The 21,714-nt window shown below is 37.1% G+C and overlaps 1 protein-coding gene across 1 annotated transcript; it reads right to left on the bottom strand.

Annotated features, from left to right (window-relative positions):
- Window positions 1-851: 851 nt before the first annotated feature.
- LOC130910240 (elongation factor 1-alpha-like) lies at window positions 852-21,634 on the bottom strand. Its single transcript, XM_057827347.1, has 8 exons — window positions 21,533-21,634; window positions 20,837-20,989; window positions 17,398-17,577; window positions 14,095-14,391; window positions 8,738-8,888; window positions 8,404-8,660; window positions 1,550-1,784; window positions 852-1,206 (listed from the first exon to the last, which is right to left on the bottom strand). Exons 2-8 carry the CDS (start codon window positions 20,978-20,980, stop codon window positions 1,085-1,087), a joined length of 1,386 nt encoding a protein of 461 aa, XP_057683330.1. The 5' UTR covers window positions 20,981-20,989; window positions 21,533-21,634; the 3' UTR covers window positions 852-1,084.
- Between the last annotated feature and the right edge of the window lie 80 nt (window positions 21,635-21,714).

Raw genomic sequence — 21,714 nt, 5'->3', positions numbered from 1 at the left:
GAAACATACAAGCTTCTCTACAGCACAATGTTGCCTTGCTATATTTTTACCTCCAGCAGGATTTGAATAGTCAACCTCCAGCAACTCCAGGTCCAATAAGCAAAGGTGGGTAGAATAGCTGAAAAGTTAACTCATTTAGTAAGTGTAGCTTTACTTCAAAATAATATTATTCAAGTAAAGGTATTCATCAAAAAAAATGTGGAGGTAATGGAAGAATGAATTCAGAATTTTTTGCAGGAAAACCTGAGGCCGTCTGTCAGACAGTTGAAACTAAAAAGAGGAAGATGTTGCAACAAGACAATGATCCAAAACACAGACGTAAATCAACTTCAGAATGGTTTCAGAAGAACAAAATACACATTCTTGAGTGGCTAAGTCAAAGTACCATTGAGATGCTGTGGCATGACCTAAAAATAGTGATTAGTGCCAGACACCCCAGGAATCTGAATGAACTACAGCAGTTTTGTAGAGAAGAATGGGCCAAGATTATGTTCACTTAGGTTCACTTACTTATTTTTACCTCTTCTGTCATTGTTTGCATATTATCCTCATTAAAATATGAAAACCTATAAATGTTTAGTTGGTTTTAGTTAAAGCAGTCACTTGTTTTTTCATCTGTGTGATTTTGACAAAGATCAGATCACATTTGATGGTGATTTTATGCAGAAATGTGAGAAATTCCAAAACGTTCAAATACTTTTTGTTATACCACTGTAGGTGTGGAGCTCCTCTTTTTTTTAAATAAAAAAAATCTATTTTTTATTTAACATCACAATTAGATTCTAAAGTCAGTAAAACCTTTTTGTTTAATGCAACTTCATATATGAGCACTGTGGCTAAAATACTACTATTCAGAGAAAACAGAATCCGTCACACGTCAGATTTTATTGTTCTGGCTTCAAAGTAATAGTACACTTGCATTCATTTCTAAACGGAAAGCGTGTGCTCCTTTCCTGCGGACACTTTTCCAGTGGGTTTTGATGAGTAGAAGCCAGTCCTTAAGGAGTAAACTAATGACGGCTGAGGACGACCAGGCGGCAGACGCTTTGGTGACAATCTGTTGCGCATCACGCATCATGACTATTCATTTCTTCGCTGCTTTCTGTGCGGCTTTGGTGACCTTGCCGGCAGTAGCTTCCTTAAATTTCACCTCTTTGATGACACCCACGGCCACAGTCTGCCTCATGTCGCGCACGGCGAAGCGGCCTGCGAGGACAAACGAGGACTTCTTTAAGGAAGTGAGAGCGTTACAGATATTATGCCATCATGTTTTATGTGTGAAAATTGACATTTGGACTGGAATTGGTGAAAAACCAACAGGTGTCCAATTATTTCAGTGTGAGGGAGGACAGGAAAGGCTATTGTATGACAGGTCAGGGTGAGAAAAGAGTTCAATGTAAATGTTTTGTACTTAAAATTTGAATACAAATGAACTTGGCGATTGTTTTGGTCTTATTTCTAGATTTTAGAATATATTTGAGGTGAAAAAAAAATTGGTTTAGCTGTGTTCAAGGAGATCAGTCCTGCGTCGCCGTGATGAGAAACTCACCGAGAGGAGCATAGTTAGAGAAAGCCTCCACCACCATGGGCTTCAATGGGGTCATCTGGACGATGGCGGCGTCGCCGGACTTGACAAACTTGGGATTGTCCTCAAGCTTCTTGCCAGAACGACGGTCAATCTTCTCAATGAGCTCGGTGAACTTGCAGGCGATGTGAGCGGTGTGGCAGTCCAGCACGGGTGCGTAGCCAGCGCATACCTGGCCTGGGTGGTTCAGAATGATGACCTTGCCACGAGAGAGAAAGGGAGATGAGCTTGAAATTGACTAGCGTTAATTAGCACAGATCCCGAAGATGAATGAGTTCTATTCCTAAGAAACAGAAGCAAAAACAAAAGTGTTTAAAAACCGCAAAAATATTCTGCCATACCGCCCCTAAGGTAGTAGCTATTTTTCATGCCCCCCCCCCCCCGCCACCGTGATTCAGCTGTGCTACACAATGGCTGGAGGATGTGAAACTCCAGAACTTTTTCCCCATTGAAGAAAACAAAATCGTTGGTATGAGAATGCTTCAGCTCCAGAAAAGATACAAACGGCCGCGGCTTAGAGGAGGAGGGCCAACCGACATGTAAAACATGTTTGCGGAGGGTGGAGGAGGCAATACCTCCAATATGATTTCGCATTTATACAAAATTAAAGGGGTGTTTAGTGTGTCTATCGGTTGTAAAACATGTTTTTGTTCTCTTTGGCAACTGTCTGTGTTGAGAAAGAGAGTGTGTAAACATTATACGAGTCATATGCACGTGCTTTTTATGGAAAATAATTCAATTATTTTTGTTCTGATGGTAATAATGTTGAACTGTGGCTCTGGGTTAAGGCTCGCCTAAAGGACTGCATATATTTTAATTTCATTAGATCCATAAAGTAAAATTTCTTTTCAAAAAAATTTTTTAAATCAAAATGGCGCGTCTTTGGCGCGCCGCACAGCCCAAGCCATTTGACCGACCATCACCGTTCGAATATCAAAATGACCGGAATTTTAACACAACACAGGGGAAATTTTTGAATGCCCCCCAAAATTTTCCGTTCGCCTAAAAAAAATGTGGATTTAAAAAAAAAAAAAAAAAAATTCAAAACGCCACTTGTCCTACAATTTTTGACCAAATTGCATAACTTATACATGATAAATTCTAGAACAGTATGGGGCATACAAGTTCTATGCAGAATTTGGTAAAAACTTACGGTTCCCCCAAAATTCACCGAAAACTGTCCCATTCATTTCTAACACGATTGACAGCCATGTACGTCCAAAATTTCCTATTCATTTTCAATGGCAAGAAAACATAGGTTCTTTTGACCGGATTTTTGACCGTTTACAATGACAGCCCATTGACATATTGTGACCTGCTATCAACAGGACGTGTCCCCCAAATGTCCCCAAATCAACAAAAAGTGACCTGATTGATCTGTATCTTCCATAGCAAAGCCCCATCGAAATTTCTCCAGAAATTGCAGTTTCTAGTTTACAATATTTTGCTATTATTTTTATTTATTTTAACTTAATATTATACTTACGTGACAAGGATTCACTAAGGGCCCAAATGCATGAGTGTTCCGTTTAAACAAAAAGGTTTATTTTTCAGTCCATAGGAGTTCAAAGAGAGACAACGAAAAATCACAGCACTTGCTGGATACCAAAAAACTGTGCCAAGTCATCGAAGTAACTAAAAGGCATTCGTTCCAAACATCAATCTTCGTCAAGAAAAGGCTTACATGAGGTGGTGATAGAGAACATGGCAGGATACAAGATGAACAAACACAGGGCAAGGTTAGATGCAGACTATACCATAGACTTCATAATGTATTGACATGACACGCCTTCCCACACTCCGCTTCATTTATTAGCAGTCGGTCACATGCAGTGATCTAACCGCGGGCTTTAGGTTGAAAACGTACAATAGCTGTACTGCATACAAACAGGAAGGATTGTCTCAGGAGTGATTTGTTCGAGGAGTCAAGGTAATTATTATATTTTTCGTACCATGCATGTATTTTGAAACGTTGTGAAAAAAATCAATGGGAGAAATTAGCCGTTACAGCACTGGCATTATACTTCGCAATATTTACGTATTTTTATCAACAACCAGGAGAGCCTTCTTGCCCAAATGGGACCTTTGCCGCTGGATATGTGAGAGATTCATGGGATCACTGGAAGCCAGCGTGTCTTACTGTCCTATCTGTGGAAGATATCGAGGATATTTGGCTTCTTGGCGTGACGGTCGTGGGGTTCTTTCTGCTTGGCTTTGGAGGTGCCCTGCTCTACCAGAAAGTTTCCAAGACGGCAGCTTTCAAGGCAATCAACAATTTGACCACGGATCAAACGGTGGAATTCAAGGCATTGGAAGACCGAGTCGAGGTTCTGATGGAGAACTGGCTCCGTGGACCGACGGTTCGGTCCAAGGAAGGATGGAGAAAAGTGGATGCTACCTCGCGCCAGGTGACGGAACTGTCGGGGCAGGTGACTGATCTGTTGTGGCAGACCGTGACTATTGGCAATGACTTAAGGGACCTGAGGTCTTGCCTACGCCATGAGGAGCATGACTGAAACCAACCGTATTTTGACATATTAAATTAGTTATTTGGCTTAATCCGCTTATAATTTTCCTTTATCTTTCCCGAACACCCTTACCCCACCTCTCCCTTCTCCTGGAGAGAGCCGCGCAGATGGCCCTATCTCTTGCCCTTGATCTCTTCCCAAGGCCGGTCGCAGGGCCCTGAGACTCCTATTTTGTCTACGGACACGTACAAATACTGATACACTTGTGCATACACACACTCACACACAACCTCCCCACCTCCAGTCCGCCACCGCCTTTTTCTCACTATCACTGACCCCCCCCTTCCTCCAGCCATGACTGGTAGTTCTCCTTTTTTCGTACAAAAAATCCTTGCAGGTGACCTGTGCGTCGTGTCATATCGCTGCTATGTTGTATGATATATGTGTGTCTAATTGCAACTTGCTCTGTATTTTCTGAAGAAGAGAGAAAAGTTGGCAGCGCGGAAAGTCTGCAGGGGCCCGATGTCACTCATCAAATGGAATTTCGTTGTCATCTATTGTCATCTTGTGAGAGCTGGTGTCAATGACAAATAAATCTCAGAATCTGAATTCAGGGATTTAAGCATTTATTCACAAGAATTTTCAACAGAAAAAGCATTTTGTCTACATATAGCAGCCGCTAATTTGCTTACTGACTAGCATTATAGTTCACAATATTTACGTAAAATACTATATTATATATATATATATATATATATATATATATATATATATATATATATATATATATATATATATATATATTAGGGCTGTCAAAACTATCGCGTTAACGGGCGGTAATTAATTTTTTTGATTAATCACGTTAAAATATTTGACGCAATTAACGCACATGCCCCGCTCAAACAGATTAAAATGACAGCAGTGTAATGCCCGCTTGTTACTTGTTTTTTGGTGTTTGGCGCCCTCTGCTGGCGCTTCGGCCCAAATGATTTTATAGGTTTCAGCACAATGAGCGAGCATGGTGTAATTATTGACATAAACAATGGCGAGCAACTAGTTTATTTTTTGATTGAAAATCTTTTAAAAATTGAATAAAACGAAAACATTAAGAGGGGTTTTAATATAAAATTTCCATAACTTGTACTTACATTTATCTTTTAAGAACTACAACTCTTTCTATCCATGGATCGCTTTAAGAGAATGTTAATAATGTTAATGCCATCTTGTTGATTGTTATAATAAACAAATGCAGCACTTATGTACCGTATGTTGAATGTATATATCCGTCGTGTGTCTTATCTTTCCATTCCAAGAAAAATTTACAGAAAAATATGGCATATTTTATAGATGGTTTGAATTGCGATTAATTACGATTAATTCATTTTTAAGCTGTAATTAACTCGATTAAAATTTTTAATCATTTGACAGCCCTATCTATAGTAATAGTATACACGAAATTTTCAGCCCAAAAAGCTCTTTGTTGTACTACTTTGTTGTACGTGTGCCACAGTGACCTAACTACCAGCACATTTGACATATTTACGTAAAATAAATGGTAACTTCCCGTTTTTTTGGGGGTTTTTTTGCTTTCAACCAAAAATCGAGACTGTTTTACATCCATATTTATAAAGAATTCAGGGATTTAAGCATTTATTCACTAAGATTTTCTACGGAAAAAGCTCTTTGTGTTTCCACTCAGTCAGCTTTGACGGAGATAGGCCCCCTATGAATTGGCCCCGCGCCCCGAGTCACATCAACATATTATGAAGTCTATGACTATGTATACAAAGGATCACAGGTGGATACGATTAGCCTGATTGTGAAGAGCAGGAAGTAAAGTTGAAACAAGGTGGAATGCCACAACAAAAATAACAGCAGGAAATTCTGCACAAACAAACACAAAACATTAACATGAATTCCGAGAAGTGACATTATGTTCCAATTTGCTAATATGTTTTGAAAAATAAAAATCCTGTTAAGGGGGATTAACCCAGAAATGCCAAAGTAACATATTTTAAAGCTGTAATAGCAATACCATGATACCATGAAACAGTGATATTTTGGCATAAGGTTATCATACCATCAGAATCTCATACCGGCACATGCCTAGTTGTATTTATATTTGTGTCCATTGTAGATTAGCAATTCTTAGATGGGAGGGCCAAATCATTGTCAGGGCAAAATCCCTAGAAAGAAGGATGCTGCTATTACGGAGCCCACGTTTTGGCATTGTCACTTTTTTTCGTCTGATGAGACGAAAATGCGTAATAGTTTCCGTCACATGTTCACAATGTGTGACATTTATGTGAAGTTAACCTGCATGTAGCATTGTCAGGTTGTGTCACTTGTGACGTGCTGCGGTACGCCACCCCTTCCCGACTCACCAGTGTGTCGTCTCCAATCTCAATGTCAGCTTGCACATGATAAGATTTGTTTTCTTGGCCAAAGAAAATATGCAATGTTGCTTTAGCCTTTAAAAGTCTGTGCTGGGTAATCATCACACAATAAATTTAACTCGTAGCGTTAGCATAGCATTAAGGTGAGCGTCCTCTAAACTCTCGGACAGTTTATTTTTACATACAGTGCGTGGCGTCCAGGTGGCTAAAATTAATTGAAATAATGTTTTCCTGCTGAGTGTGTTGGTGTTGTTCTTTTAGACGCTACAATATGTGGCCATCTATCAATGTTCATTCGAAATACAACCCCTGGCAAAAAGTATGGAATCACCAGTCTCAGACGAGCACTCACTCAGACATTTTATTACGTAGAATAAACTCAGATAAAAAGCTTGAAAAAATAATGAACTAGTTCCAAAGTGCAATTCCTTGGCATTCAGAAACACGAAAAGAAATGAATAAAAAGATGGTGGTCAGTAAATGTTACTTTTATAGAGCAAGTGCAGGGAAATATATATAGAATCTCCATTCTGAAGGGATAAAAATATGGAATCACTCCATTTTGAATAGAATACAGACACACCTTGTCAATTTCCTTTTCTTAATTGGGCCCCTGCCTCAGATTAGATCTGCTCGGTCAGTCAGCAGTTAAAAACAGTGCCGTTATCACACCTTGGAGGGCTGCTGGACCAAGTGGATTCACAAGAATCATGGCTCCAACAAGAGAGATGTCTCTTGAGACTAAGGAGAGGATTATCAAACTTCTTGAAGAAGGTAACGCTACACGCATGATTGCCAAAGATGTGGGCTGTTCACAGTCAGCTGTATCAAAAGTCTGGACCAAGTACAAACAGCATGGCAAGGTTGTTAAAGTTAAGGGTACTGGTAGATCGAGGAAGACATCCAAACGTCATGACAAACGACTAAAGGCCATGTGTCTTGAAAACAGAAGATGTACAACAAGGTTATTTTTGGTGATGAGTCAAGAATCTGCATTGGACAAGGTAATGATGCTGTTGTTCGGTGCCGTTCCAGTGAGATTTACAAAGATGACTGCCTGAAGAAAACATCAAAATTCCCTCATTCCTTGATATTATGGGGCTGCATGTCAGGCAAAGGCACTGGGGAGATGGCTGTGGTTAAAGCTTCAATAAATGCACAAGTTTACATTGAAATTTTAGACAGCTTTCCTATGACTTCAATAGAAAATATGTTTGGGGAAAATGAAATCATTTTTTGAGATGACAACGCATCATGCCACAGAGCTAAAACTGTTAAAGCATTCCTTGGAGAAAGACTCATCCAGTCAATGTCATGGCCTGCAAATAGGCCAGATCTCAACCCTATTGATAACCTGTGGTGGAGCCACAGCAAGGCGCCGACCAGCAAGGATGATCTGGCAACTGCAATCAAAAAGAGTTGGCACCAAATTGATGGAATACTCATCAAGTCCATGCCTCAGAGACTGCAAGCTGTCATAAAAGCCAGAGGTGGTGCTATTAAATACTAGAGATGTGTTTTCATTGTTATTTCTTTGTTTGTTTCTCATGATTCCATATATTTTTCCTCAGAATAGAGTGATTCCATATATATTTCCCTGCACTTGAACAAATTCATTATTTTTTCAAGCTTTTTATCTGAGTTTGTTCTACATGATAAAATGTCTGAGTGAGTGCTTGTCCGAGACTGGTGATTTCATACTTTTTGCTAGGGGTTGTAACCCTCACCCTTGGAAAACTTTATTTTCCAGACGAAAACATTTTTTGTAAACATTGACTACAACTAGACGAAATTATTAGCGTTTTTGTCAACAAATACTACACGAAGACATATTTTGAGATGACTACAATATGACTAAGACTAAAATGTACTGTACTATCATCCAAAAGACTAGGACGAAAATTAAAAAGCAACAACACCGGGCATGCCGAAATGCATGAACGTGCTCACTCACTTGAGATTTGAAGGTATCAGCACCCTTGGGTGGGTCGTTCTTGCTGTCGCCCGCCACGTTACCGCGACGGATTTCCTTGACGGACACGTTCTTTACATTGAAGCCAACGTTGTCGCCTGGGAGGGCCTCGGGCAGGGATTCGTGGTGCATCTCTACAGACTTGACCTCAGTGGTCAAGTTGGGTGGAGCAAAGGTGACGATCGTGCCGGGCTTCAGAATGCCAGTCTCCACACGGCCGACAGGCACTGTGCCAATACCTGACCAGATCGTAAATTCTAAGTAAATCTGCTGCCTTTTGATTCAGGAAGATTTAAGAGTTAAAACAGTTCCTTACCCCCAATTTTGTAGACATCCTGCAGGGGTAGACGAAGGGGTTTTTCGGTGGGACGTTTTGGGGGCGTGATGTTATCCAGAGCCTCAAATAGGGTTTTACCATTGGTCTTACTCTGCTTAGTCTCTACCTCCCAGCACTTAAACCAAGACATCTGCAGAGACAAGAAAATGTCAAATCAACAGCCAAATGATTCCTGCAAATTTCAGATTTCCATACTTGTTTCACACCCTAATTCCTTCCTTGTTAAGGTAATCAGGTCATTTTAATTTAAATCAAAAAACGTGCATCCTGTAAATACTGTAAATGTCCAGATGAGTTTTGAGATATGTTTCTTATTTAGGAGTTATTCCAGATAACACCACTGGAGGAAGCAACACAACGGCCAATTCAGTAAAAAACAAACAAACAAACAAATGCAGCAAAACTTGAAAATTTTTAACATCATAATTCATTTTATCATGACAATGGAAACCGACAAACAGGGGACAATGGGTGGAAATAAACAATGGTTATAATTAGGGGCATAGACTTCATAATATTAACATAACATATTTACATTACATACACATTACATCACATTACATAACAGTTATTACACATTCATAACATATTCCCCAGAAATTGTGCCACGCATTCAAGTAGGGGGGCGTCCCACACTCCGCTTCAGTCGGTAGAAGTCGGCCGCAGTTATTCTCAAACACATGCAGTGATCCAATGCCGGATTTAGGTTGAAAAAGTACGAAAGCTGTACCGCAAACAAACAGGAAGGATTATCTCAGGAGTGATTTGTTCGATGATTCAAGGTAATTATCATATTTTTCGTACCATGCATACATTTTGAAACGTTGCAGAAAAAAACCAATGGGAGAAATTAACCGCTACGGCATTGGCATCATAATTTGCAATATTTACGTAAAATAAATGCTGACTGCCACGTTTTTTTGCTTTTAACCAAGAATCGAGACTGTTTTACATCCACATATATAAAGAATTCAGGGATTTAAGCATTTATTCACAAGAATTTTCAATGTAAAAAGCTCTTTGTGGTGATAAGGCGGCACCGCAGTGGCTTAAAGCCTAGCAGCACATTCGACATATTTACGTAAAATAAATGCTAACTGTCCGTTGTTTTTTTTTTGGTGTTGCTTTTAACCAAGAATCGGGACTGTTTTACGTTCATGTCTATAAATAATTCAGAGATTTAAGCATTTATTCACAAAAATTTTGAACGTAAAAAGCTGTTTGTGGTGATAAGGCCACAGTGGCTAATAGACTATCAGCACATTCAACATATTTAGGTAAAATAAATGCTAACTGCCCGTTTTTTGCTTTTAACCAAGAATCGAGACTGTTTTACATCCATATCAATAAAGAATTCAGGGATTTAAGCATTTATTCACAAGAATTTTCAATGCAAAAAGCTCTTTGTGGTGAAAAGGCGGTGCCACAGTGGCTTAAAGACTAGCAGCACATTCGACATATTTATGTAACATAAATGCTAACTGCCTGTTTTTTTGCTTTTAACCAAAAATCGGGACTGTTTAACATCCATTTCAATAAAGAATTCAGGGATTTACGCATTTATTCACAAGAATTTTCAACGTAAAAAGCTCTTTGTGGGGATAATGCGGCGCCGCAGTGGCTTAAAGACTAGCAGCACTTTCAACATACTTACGTAAAATAAATGCTAATTGCCCGGTTCTTTACTCTTTTAACAAAGAATCGAGACTGTTTTATGTCCATATCTGTAAAGAATTCAGGGATTTAAGCATTTATTCACAAGAATTTTCAACATGAAAAGCTCTTTGTGGTGATATGGTGGCACCACAGTGGCTTAAAGAGTAGCAGCACATTAAAATAAATGCTAACTGCCCGTTTTTTGTTGTTGTTGCTTTTAACCAAAAATCAAGACTGGTTTATGTTCATATCTATAAAGAATTCAGAGATTTAAGTATTTATTCACAAGAATTTTCAATATAAAAAGCTCTTTGTGGTGATAAGGCACAGTGGCTTAAAGACTAGCAGCTCATTTGACATATTTATGTAAAATAAATGCTAACTGCTCGTGTTTTTTTAATTTTAACCAAGAATCGTTTGTTTTTTGCTTTTAACCAAGAATCGAGACAGTTTTATGTCCATATCTATAAAGAATTTGAGGATTTAAGTATTCATTCATAGGAATTTTCAATGTAAAAAGCTCTTTGTGTTTCCACTCAGTCAGAGGAGGTAGGCCCCCAATTAATCGGACCTGCAAATACTAGTTAGTATATTATGAAGTCTCTGTTCGGGGTGTGACAATACAATATATCGAAATGGTGATATGTCGCCAATGTTGTTTCTCTTTCTTTTAAAAAGTAATTAGTTACAAATTAAGTCTCCTAAAAAAGTAGTTGCGTTAGTAACTCAGTTACCTCATTGTTAGAGTAATTAGTTAATTAATTAATTAGCAAAGTAACTGACTCTACTTTTCATGTTCTACACGTTTCACATTATACATCCCCAAGCAAAAAGTATGGAATTACCAGTCTCGGACGAGCACTCACTCAGACATTTTATTATGTAGAACAAACTTAGATTAAAAAAAACTTGAAAAAAATAATGAATTAGTTCAAAAGTGCAACTCTTTAGCATTCAGAAACACTAAAATAAATACATAAAAAACATTGTGGTGGTCAGTAAATGTTATAGAGCAAGTGCAGGGAAATAAATATAGAATCACTCCATTCTGAGGAAATATATATGGAATCATGAGAAACAAACAAAGACATAACAATGAAAACACATCTCTAGTATTTAGTAGCACCACCTCTGGCTTTTATGAGAGCTTGCAGTCTCTGAGGCATTGACTTGATGAGTATTCTTCATCAATTTGGTGCCAACTCTCTTTGATTGCAGTTGCCAGATCATCCTTGCAGGTCGGAGCCTTGCTGTGGACCATTTTTTTCCAATTTCCACCACAGGTTGTCAATAGGGTTAAGATCTGGGCTATTTTCAGGCCATGACATTGACTGGAGGAGTCTTTCTCCGAGGAACGCTTTAACAGTTTTAGCTCTGTGGCATGATGCATTGTCATCTTGGAAAATGATTTCATTTTCCCCAAACATATTTTCTACTGAAGTGATAGGAAAGCTGTCTAAAATTTCAATGTAAGCTTGTTTATTTATTGAAGATTTAACCATAGGCATCTCCCCAGTGCCTTTGCCTGACATGCAGCCCCATATCATCGAGGACTGAGGGAATTTTGATGTTTTCTTCAGGCAGTCATCTTTGTAAATCTCACTGGAACGGCACCAAACAAAAGTTCCAGCATCATCACCTTGTCCAATGCAGATTCTTGACTCATCACTGAAAATACCCTTCATTCAGTCATTCACAGTCCATGATTTCCTCTCCTTAGCCCATTGCAGTCTTGTTCTTTTCTGTTTAGGTGTCAATGATGGTTTCCTTTTAGCTTTCCTGTATGAAAATCCCATTACCTTTAGGCAATTTTACACAGTTCTGTCACATACCCTGACTCGAGCTTCCTCCCTTTTCTTCTTCATTTGTCTTGTTGTCCATCTTCTGTTTTCAAGCTATATGGCCTTTAGTTGTTTGTCATGACCTTTGGATGTCTTCCTCAGTCTACCAGTACACTTTAACAACCTTGCTATGTTGTTTGTACTTGGTCCAGATTTTTGATATAGCTGACTGTGAACAGCCCACATATTTGGCAACCATACGTGTAGAGTTACCTTCTTCAAGAAGTTTGATAATCCTCTCCTTGGTCTCAAGAGACATCTCTCTTGTTGGAGCCATGATTCTTGTGAATCCACTTAGTCCAGCAGCCCTCCAAGGTGTGATAACTGCACTGTTTTTAACTGCTGACTAACAAGCAGATCTAATCTGAGGTAGGGGCCCAATTAAGGAAAGGAAATTGACTGGGTGTGTCTGTATTTTCTACTCGAATAGAGTGATTCCATCATTTTTTCTTCAGAATGGAGTGATTCTATTTTCATTTCCCTGCACTTGCTCTATAAAAGTAACATTTACTGAACACCACAATGTTTTTTATTCATTTCTTTTAGTGTTTCTGAATGCCAAGGAGTTGCACTTTTGAACTAATTCGTTTTTTCAAGCTTTTTATCCGAGTTTGTTCTGAATCATAAAATGTCTGAGTGAGTGCTCGTCCGAGACTGGTGATTCCATTTTTTTTTTAGGGGTTGTACATTCTGTAACATTTTTCACATCAAACATATTTATATTAACTGATTGAAGAATAAAAACACTACAGTATATACATTATTTTAGAACATTTGGTATTTATTTCGATCAAATACATTAGTCTGTTAAGAAAACACAAATGTAAACTGAGCATTAACCAGAGGTGGGTAGTAACGCTTTACATTTACTCAGTTACATTTACTTGAGGAACTTTTTGAAAAAAATGTACTTGTTAGAGTAGTTTTACCATGAAATACTTTTTACTTTTACATGAATAGATTTGTAAGGGAACACTACTCTTAATCCACTACAATAGAGTCATTACATTTTTCATCTTTATTCTACATATTGACTTATTTTTGTCAGAGATGCCGACAATGGCCATCTTAGTTTCACCAATGAGACGGCGCAACAATAACCACATGACTCTGTTATATCAATCCAAAGTAACACTGTTTGTTCTCCACTAGAGGGCACTCATGCTCTTTGGACGGGTGATGTTTCATCGTGTTATTCTGGTCTGAATTCAATTATTTTTGTGTAATCTTTTTAGCCTAATATGGTCATGTAATAGGTTGTAGTACAGTTCGTAACAGTTCATATAGATGAAGTTGTGCTGAGAACAAAAAACATTATTTGAAAGGAAAAAACAAATCTGACATTGGAAGCAGTTACTCACAATGTTAGTCATTACTTGAGTATTATTTTCAATGCATATTTTTTTACTTGTACTTGAGTAAATTTTTGTATAATTACTTTTACTTTTACTTGCGTAATACTATTTGGAAGTAATGCTACTCTTACCTGAGTAACATTTCTGGCTACTCTACCCACCTCTGCCATTAACTAATGCAAATCTCTGAAATTGTATGTTAGGCCTACTGAACAATAAGCAGAACACTATCCTTAAATATTCCATAAAGTAACAATATTAAATATAATTCATGTTTAAGAACGCTAACTTTGAAATTCCCGGGCCCTTTGCCATTGTCTATATTAATAAAGCACGATACTATAAAGGCCTGTTCTTCTTATTAGGAAAAACGTAGCCGAAATAGTAATTGGTGGTGGCATTTTATTTGAATGAAAGGAAACAAACATTTCTCTTTACAATTGCAAACTTGTGAACCATTCCTAGTAGTGTGGCCGGTCCTCACCTTGTCACTGGGTTCCAGCATGTTGTCTCCGTGCCACCCAGAGATGGGGACGAAGGGGACGGATTTCGGGTTGTAACCAATCTTCTTAATGTAGGTGCTGACTTCCTTGGTGATTTCGTCAAAACGAGCCTGGCTGTAAGGTGGCTCGGTGGAATCCATCTTGTTGACTCCCACGATCAATTGAGTCACGCCGAGGGTGTAGGCCAGCAGAGCGTGCTCACGGGTCTGACCGTTCTTGGAGATACCCGCCTCGAACTCACCCACGCCGGCAGCTACAATCAGCACGGCGCAGTCGGCCTGGAATTTATTCAAATGTCATAAACTGTATTATATTAATCACATCAACGAAGAAGTAAATTATAACCATATAGTGCTGGAACATATTGTGATACTGTCAAGCAATGTAATGTGAAATAAATTGTAACGTAGGGTATTACTATGTTTAGCGTTGTTTCAGGCTAATTTATGCTGTCTATAAAGCTGCAAAAACTAATCGATTAATAAAATTGTTGCTAACAAATTTGACCATGGATTTTTGCCAGCAGCTGTAAGCAGTCCCATTTGGGTCTTTCTTTGCTTGTAATGTGAGGCTGCGCATGCAAGTGATTACAGCAAGAGAGAGAGTTCACTGCTACGCTCAGGTTTAATAACTGAATCAATAATATTTCCGCGAAAGTTAGATTGTCTTGAGTCGGGTGTGTTGATAGATCCAGTGTGGTTCCGTCAGTGGTGAGTAAATGAAGCCAATTGTATTGTTTGTATTCTTTTTTGATGAGACCATCCTTACTATTTAGCACAGAGGGCTAAGCTAGTTAGCGATTATGCTAATCAGTGTCTTAAATATCCGTTTGTATTGTGTTTTGGGGAAGCATATTAGCACTTGTGCTATTGTTGGACAGTAAAATTATCTCATTTCTATTCTATAAAAAACGACACATAAACCCATTCATATGACAGCTTAGTGTCACCTTTCAACCAAGAATAGAACAAAATAGAATAGAATAGAATAGAATAGAATAGAATAGAATAGAATAGAATAGAATAGCCCTTTACTGTCATTATACAGTTGCACCATGAAATTTTGGTGCATCTCCCTTTACAGTGCAGGACAAGTAAAAATCTCGAAAGTGGCTAGCAAGAATAAAAGTATAAAATCTAAATAAATATAAAATATATATGAGGTAGTCCTATGTTCAGGCAGTGCAAATAATTGAAATGAAATAGCAACAGTGAAGGCATTGAATTTTGCACATTAATATTGCACGTAAATAAGTATTGCACATATAGTATGTGTGAATAGAAGTTAAGTAGCAGAAGTTGACAGTGAGGCATTGAATATTGCACTTAGTAAGTATTCCACATAGTATATTGCATGTAAATGAAAATTGGACATTGGACCAACTCCCATTCAAACTGTAAATTGTCATACAAAAGAGTGTGCTTTCAAATTGGATTTGGATTGTATTTATGATCAACTTTGATTAAGTAAACTGATTCATTGCAGTCTGCCTTCTTATTTTTATTTTTATTTGAATAAACATGACTTTTGCCTGATTTGTGCACTGAGAAATTCGTTTTACTTTTTATACTCAGCACCTTTATTAAAAACTTTAAAAAAAATAAATTAAAAAAAAGTTTTATGTACTTAAAACAGTACAGTTGTAGTCTTCAGTGAAGTCAGGAAGCTTTAATAAGATATTATTTTTGAAAAAATAGTCTTCCATTTTGTCTTTATTGTTACTTAAAACATGCCTAAAACAAAGTCAAGTTAAATTGTGAAGGTCATTGAAAAAAGTGACATTTACCAAATTTACTTATTTTAATTACTTGTCCGATTAATAGCTTGTAAAAATAATCATTAATTGCAGCCTTAGCTATCTAGTTACCTAGTTTTGAAACTGATTCTTTTTTTTTTTTTGGTTATGCATAGACTTCATAATGGGTCCTGAATTATAGGACTATCTCATACACGTTTTATATTTATGTTTATTTAGGTTTCATACTTTGTACTTGCAAGTCACTTTTGAGATTTTAACTTTTCTTATCCTGCACTGTAAAGGGAGATGCTCCACAATTTCATTGTACAACTGTATAATGACAATAAAGGGCTATTCTATTCTATTCTATTCTATTCTATTCTATTCTATTCTATTCTATTCTATTCTATTCTATTCTATTCTATTCTATTCTGTAATAAATTGTGATTGTATATAGAATTTATTGATAATCTATTTATATATTATTTATAATTGATTCTGCATGTTTTCCTCAAGTCTTAAGTTTCTCATGTAAAAACTGAGTAATGCATTAGGTGTTAAAAACTTGCAGTAAATAAAAAAAAAATTGAAGTTGCTATTTTGGGCAAAAACTTATATGATACAGTATGTTAAATATTGCTATTGTTCCTGAAAATATAGGTGATTATCTCTGCATTTGGTGATTTTTTGTGCATCTAATGTGTAAAATCTGAGAATTCTATAGCCATTTTAGGTTTTGTCATAATATAAAAAAAATAATTAATCGGGATTTTATAAGGGAACGACTTCGAATTTTTTTATGCCACTGCTCATGGAGACTCATATATGCTTAAGGTGCCTGTTTTGGTTTTAGGTCGGTAGCAGCTTTGGTTTTGAAAATATTTGAATTTGAAGTTTTTGAAAATAGCCCCCCTACGGATCGGCCCTGCGCCATGTCAATATAATATGAAGTCTATGGGTTATGGTTGCTGAAATCAGGAGTTTGACAATTTCAAGTTAGTTAATGCTCTTAACAGTGAATTAACTATCTTGATAGCTGATAGTTACTTTGATAATCAATTATTTGTCGATGTATAATGTAGAGGTGCAAAAACTAATCAAATATTTTAGTAAATGATAAATCGCTAAGCGAATATTTCACTTCAAATTGTCCAAAACCTCAGAATTGCAACGTTTCAACAGGAAATATTCATTCCTCTTCACGAAATCAAACAGATTATTATTGCTTAATCAAGTGAGAGCATTTGAAAACCTGTTTTTGACTTTCAGAAAACAATAATCAATCATTACAAACAGATCAACAACTATTTGATTGATGCTTGAGTTTTTTCTGCATTGTATAATTCTGCTATAGTTATATTTGTAAATTTGTTTCTCTTTTTTTTGTCCAAGATGGGGAGCACAGTAGATGTTTCGTCAAAACCTAGTCTTTCCTGTCCCCCCTCTAGGACATCTATTGCCATCAATGGTACAGACCGAGTTAAACATGATGGTCAAAATATGAAATATAGCCAATCCTAAATAAAAGTCGCTTTTGAAAAAGTACCTGAGAAGTGCCAGTGATCATGTTCTTGATAAAGTCTCTGTGTCCGGGGGCATCAATGACAGTCACGTAGTACTTGGTGGTCTCAAACTTCCACAAAGCGATATCGATGGTGATACCGCGTTCACGCTCAGCCTTCAGCTTGTCCAGCACCCAGGCGTACTTGAAGGAGCCCTTGCCCATCTGCAAAAATGTATATTTTTAAATTGACTTCATAATGGTGGCCTCAATATACAAAAGTATGTAAATGGGTTCTGAGTTGTGAGCTATTCCAATGAGAGTTAATGCTTTTTTTACGGTGTATTTTATTAAAACATATAAGATACTAGGATATGCAGTGATGGCTATTTGTATTAAAATAGACATAAATACATTAGATAAAAATGATGTTATGATAAATAATGTAGCTTCAGGAGGCTTTAACGCTTTACTTCTTTGAATGAATCGTTCAAAATTAAATGGATTAAATTACATTTGAAAAATCCCAACTCAATATGGAATTTCATTACTACACATATTTTTAAATCTATAAGAGGGCTGGAATTTCTGTCAAAGTGTAAATACAACATTTCTAAGTTACCAGTTAAATTAGCCAAATTCCACGCTCAACTTATGCCACGTTCAATGATATACCGTAATTTTCGGACTAAAAGCCGCTACTTTTTGCCTTTTGAATCCTGTGGCTTTTAGTCCAATGCGGCTTATTTGTTGATTTATTTGGGTTCATAGGTAACACATGCCTCTAAGCATGCATTGCAGCGCCACAGATGTAAATAATAATCAAAATTAATGTTCAGTGCTAATTATTTATTGAGTAACTGCCCAGTTTTTTTTAATTTTTTTTTTTTTATAAATTGCTGGTTATGGTATTTGGTGACACTTTATTTGAGAGCGGCGTCATAAGACTGTCATAAAACCGTCATAATTATGACATGACACTATCATGGGCATTACTGAATGCTTATGACAGATGTCAATAAGTGTCATCTGGGAAACTATGTTACTAACTCCATTTATGTCCAGCTTGGCTCTTTTACATCCATTCAAAAGTGAGATAATTTGCCAGATAACACTAAAGGACATCTGTTACAAGCATTCATTAATGCCCGTGAAAGTGTCATGTCATAATTATGATTGTCTAATGACAGTCTTATTGCGCCACCGTCTAATAGAGTATGACCAAATGCCATAACTAGCAATTAATAAAAACAATTGGAACAGTAACTGAATATATAATTAGCACATAACATCTGGAGAGGTGCAATGCATGCTAGGAGGCATGTTGGACAACAACAGTGTTGGGAGCAGTGATGGCCAAATGAAGCTTCTTGAAGCAATGAAGCTTTGCAACCAATTGCTTCATGTTGGTCTTATGACAATCGTATGATGCAGCTGTCAAATAAAGTGCACGTGAATATATTTTGGTGTAAACATCCCATGTCACATTTGGTGGGTGGCGGCCACCCACCAAATTTGGCATGAAAACGGCGTCTGTTCATAAATAAGCCACGCTGGACTATAAACCTCACTGTATTAGTATCAGTTACCGTTCCAGTCGTTTCATTAATTGCTAGTTATGGTATTTGGTCACACTTTATTTGACAGTGGCGACATAAGGCTGTCATTAGACAATCATAATTATGACATGATAGTGTCATGAGCATTAATGAATGCTTATAGCAGATGTCATTTACTGTTGTCCGACAAATTATCTCACCTTAGAATGGATGTGAAAGATCCAAGCTGGACATAATTGGAGTTGGTGACATAATTTGCTGCTTGACACTTAATGACATAAGCGTTCAGTAATGCCCATGATAGTGTCATGTCATAATTATGAAGGTAATATGACAGTCTTATGAAGCCGCTGTCAAATATTGTGATCCCAAGTCCTTTTTCATTGGTTATAAATGTACATAAGCTCTGAAGCCTCAAACAACTGTTTGAGAGGACTTCTTCAAAGATAGTTTCCAAACCTGCAGCAATTTATTATTGGAATAATTTCTACGAAAATACTGAATTGAAACATACTTGCCTTTTACCTAGAAAATATCTATTAAGAAAAAAGTTAAAGAAAACACACTCAAAATACTTCACAGGTGTTATCCTATACAGACAGCAATGGTAAAATGTAAAATTAATATTGATATGTTATGTTCTTTTTGTGCAAATGCAGAGAAAACAGTTTCCGCATTTGTTTTAGGAATGTACTTTCACATCTTTTGGGTTGACCCAAACAATTTTAACAACTCCAAAGTTGAGCCCTCATTGAAAATAGTTTTCAGACATACTGTACTTTGTTTGGCCTATCCAATATATATATATATATATATATATATATATATATATATATATATATATATATATATATAAAACTACAAATAGATATTATAAAAGCTGTTATAAATCTTAATTTTGGCAAAATTCCACAATCACTGTGTAAAATATTTAAATCAAAGACAAAATATTCATGTTTTTGGAAAAACGTTTTATTTATATTTGGACTATTTGTCTTTAAACTAGTGCTGCAACTATTAATCGATTAACTCGAGTATTCGATTAGAAAAAAAGATTCGAATTAAATTTTTGCTGCTATTTGTATTTGTATTTGAGTATTTGTTTAATTAAAGTGCCGTTGTAATGGTTTGTTTTGAAAGTGTTTGCATTTAGCTTTATTGATTTGGGTGGATACACTTCCTCTAGTCTGCCTCATTTCACATGGCTGAATCCAGCTGCTCCCTGTTAAGACCAACATTGGCTCAAACAAAAACTTTTTTTTTTTTAAGTTAGGCTAACCGTAATCTAGTTTATAGGTATATTTAGCCGATTTTTTTTGGTGGGAATATGTGTCTGAACCATTTGTTAAGAGCATTGTATTAAAAAAAAAAAAAGTTAGGATTTCATAGCATTTAAGCTAGCGGACTTGCTATGTAAGTTAGCCAATTGTTCTTTTGTTGTACATATAACCATCGTTTGAGGCTCAGCTCAGGTATTTGCATTTTTTATGTTCCTTATCCGAATACTCGATTATACGAACTAAATAGTTCATCGGTTAATCGACTACTAAGATAATTGATAGCTGCAGCCCTACTTTAAACCCCTGGGCTGTAAGGACCAAGAGACTGTGCAAACAAATACAGCTTGTGTTGAAAATAACCCGGACACTTTTATTATTTTTTGTTGTAAATTTGCTATGTTAATTGTTCACATATTAATATACATATTATTTATATATATATATATATATATATATATATATATATATATAAATAAAATCTTAAGGCAAACATTACGAAAAATTTTATGGGTCGAAATCTGAGAAGTCGATGTACAGTGAATGCCTTTTAACAGTAGGTGGCACTACTTGCCAGGAAATGGGAGGCAGCGGCAGCAGGGAAAATAAAAAGTGGGGGGAAATGGAGCGTTTCGTTTAGCCGTTTACCTCCTGGGCTTCCTTCTCGAACTTCTCGATGGCTCTCTTGTCGATACCGCCGCACTTGTAGATCAAGTGACCGGTGGTGGTCGACTTTCCGGAGTCCACGTGGCCAATGACCACGATGTTGATGTGGGTTTTCTCCTTGCCCATTTTGAGCGACTGTCAGAGAAAACATTTTTCAACGTCGACATCTTGGTTAAACCAAGATTTTAACTCGGCCTTCTGACTAGTTCAAACGAGTTTGTGTGGGCTTCGAGTCATTTCTCCGGAGAGCGCCACACCTTCGGTAGTCACGTGGTGGGCCTCCATGTTCCTCGCTGCCGCCATGTTGTCACGTCTCGGTTATGGTGTGGCGCGAGTACGCGGAAATAACCGGCAAAATGTGCAAATTTAAGAGACCCATTCTCTTTGAACTGAAGTCTTACTCAATTTGACGGTAAGGAGATTAAATATTTAAAGTATATTGCTGACATTTACCCCCCCCCCCCCACCCCCAAAATTAAACTATTTTTGAACCATCAAAATTCCAACTGGAAGAAGTTTAAGCTTCATTATTTTAACAGACCAAGACATTTGTGAATATGGCTTTCTATTCAGTTTTTGCCAACGTAATTTGCCTACGCCTGGTCGTGTCCTAATATTTCCAAACAGTATCAATAAGGCCCAAAACAATCAAATTCTGAATGATTTGGGATTTCTTACCAAGCTGCAAATCCACACGCAGTATACCCCACAATCCGAAAAGCAAAAGACTGAGCCGGAAACACCTTAAGCTTTTATACCGAACCTGAGAGCAAGGTGGAGTTTGGCTGCATACCCGTCATACAACAGGCCAACCAGCATACCTGTATAACGACCTTAATAACAGGCCCCCTAAACCGCTG

This window comes from Corythoichthys intestinalis, chromosome 22 (genome assembly GCF_030265065.1).
Source record: "Corythoichthys intestinalis isolate RoL2023-P3 chromosome 22, ASM3026506v1, whole genome shotgun sequence".
NCBI lineage: Eukaryota > Metazoa > Chordata > Actinopteri > Syngnathiformes > Syngnathidae > Corythoichthys > Corythoichthys intestinalis.
The sequence above is the reverse complement of the archived record's forward strand: the minus strand, read 5'-3'. Positions and strand labels throughout refer to the sequence as shown.

Coding starts and splice junctions, on each gene's coding strand:
- LOC130910240 (XM_057827347.1), bottom strand. CDS start 20,980: ATGGGCAAGGAGAAAACCCACATCAACATCGTGGTCATTGGCCACGTG. Junction 8,889..14,094: donor TGCTGGAACCCAGTGACAAG/GTGAGGACCGGC, acceptor TTGTCTCTGCAG/ATGTCTTGGTTTAAGTGCTG. Junction 1,207..1,549: donor CTCTAACTATGCTCCTCTCG/GTGAGTTTCTCA, acceptor TTGTCCTCGCAG/GCCGCTTCGCCGTGCGCGAC.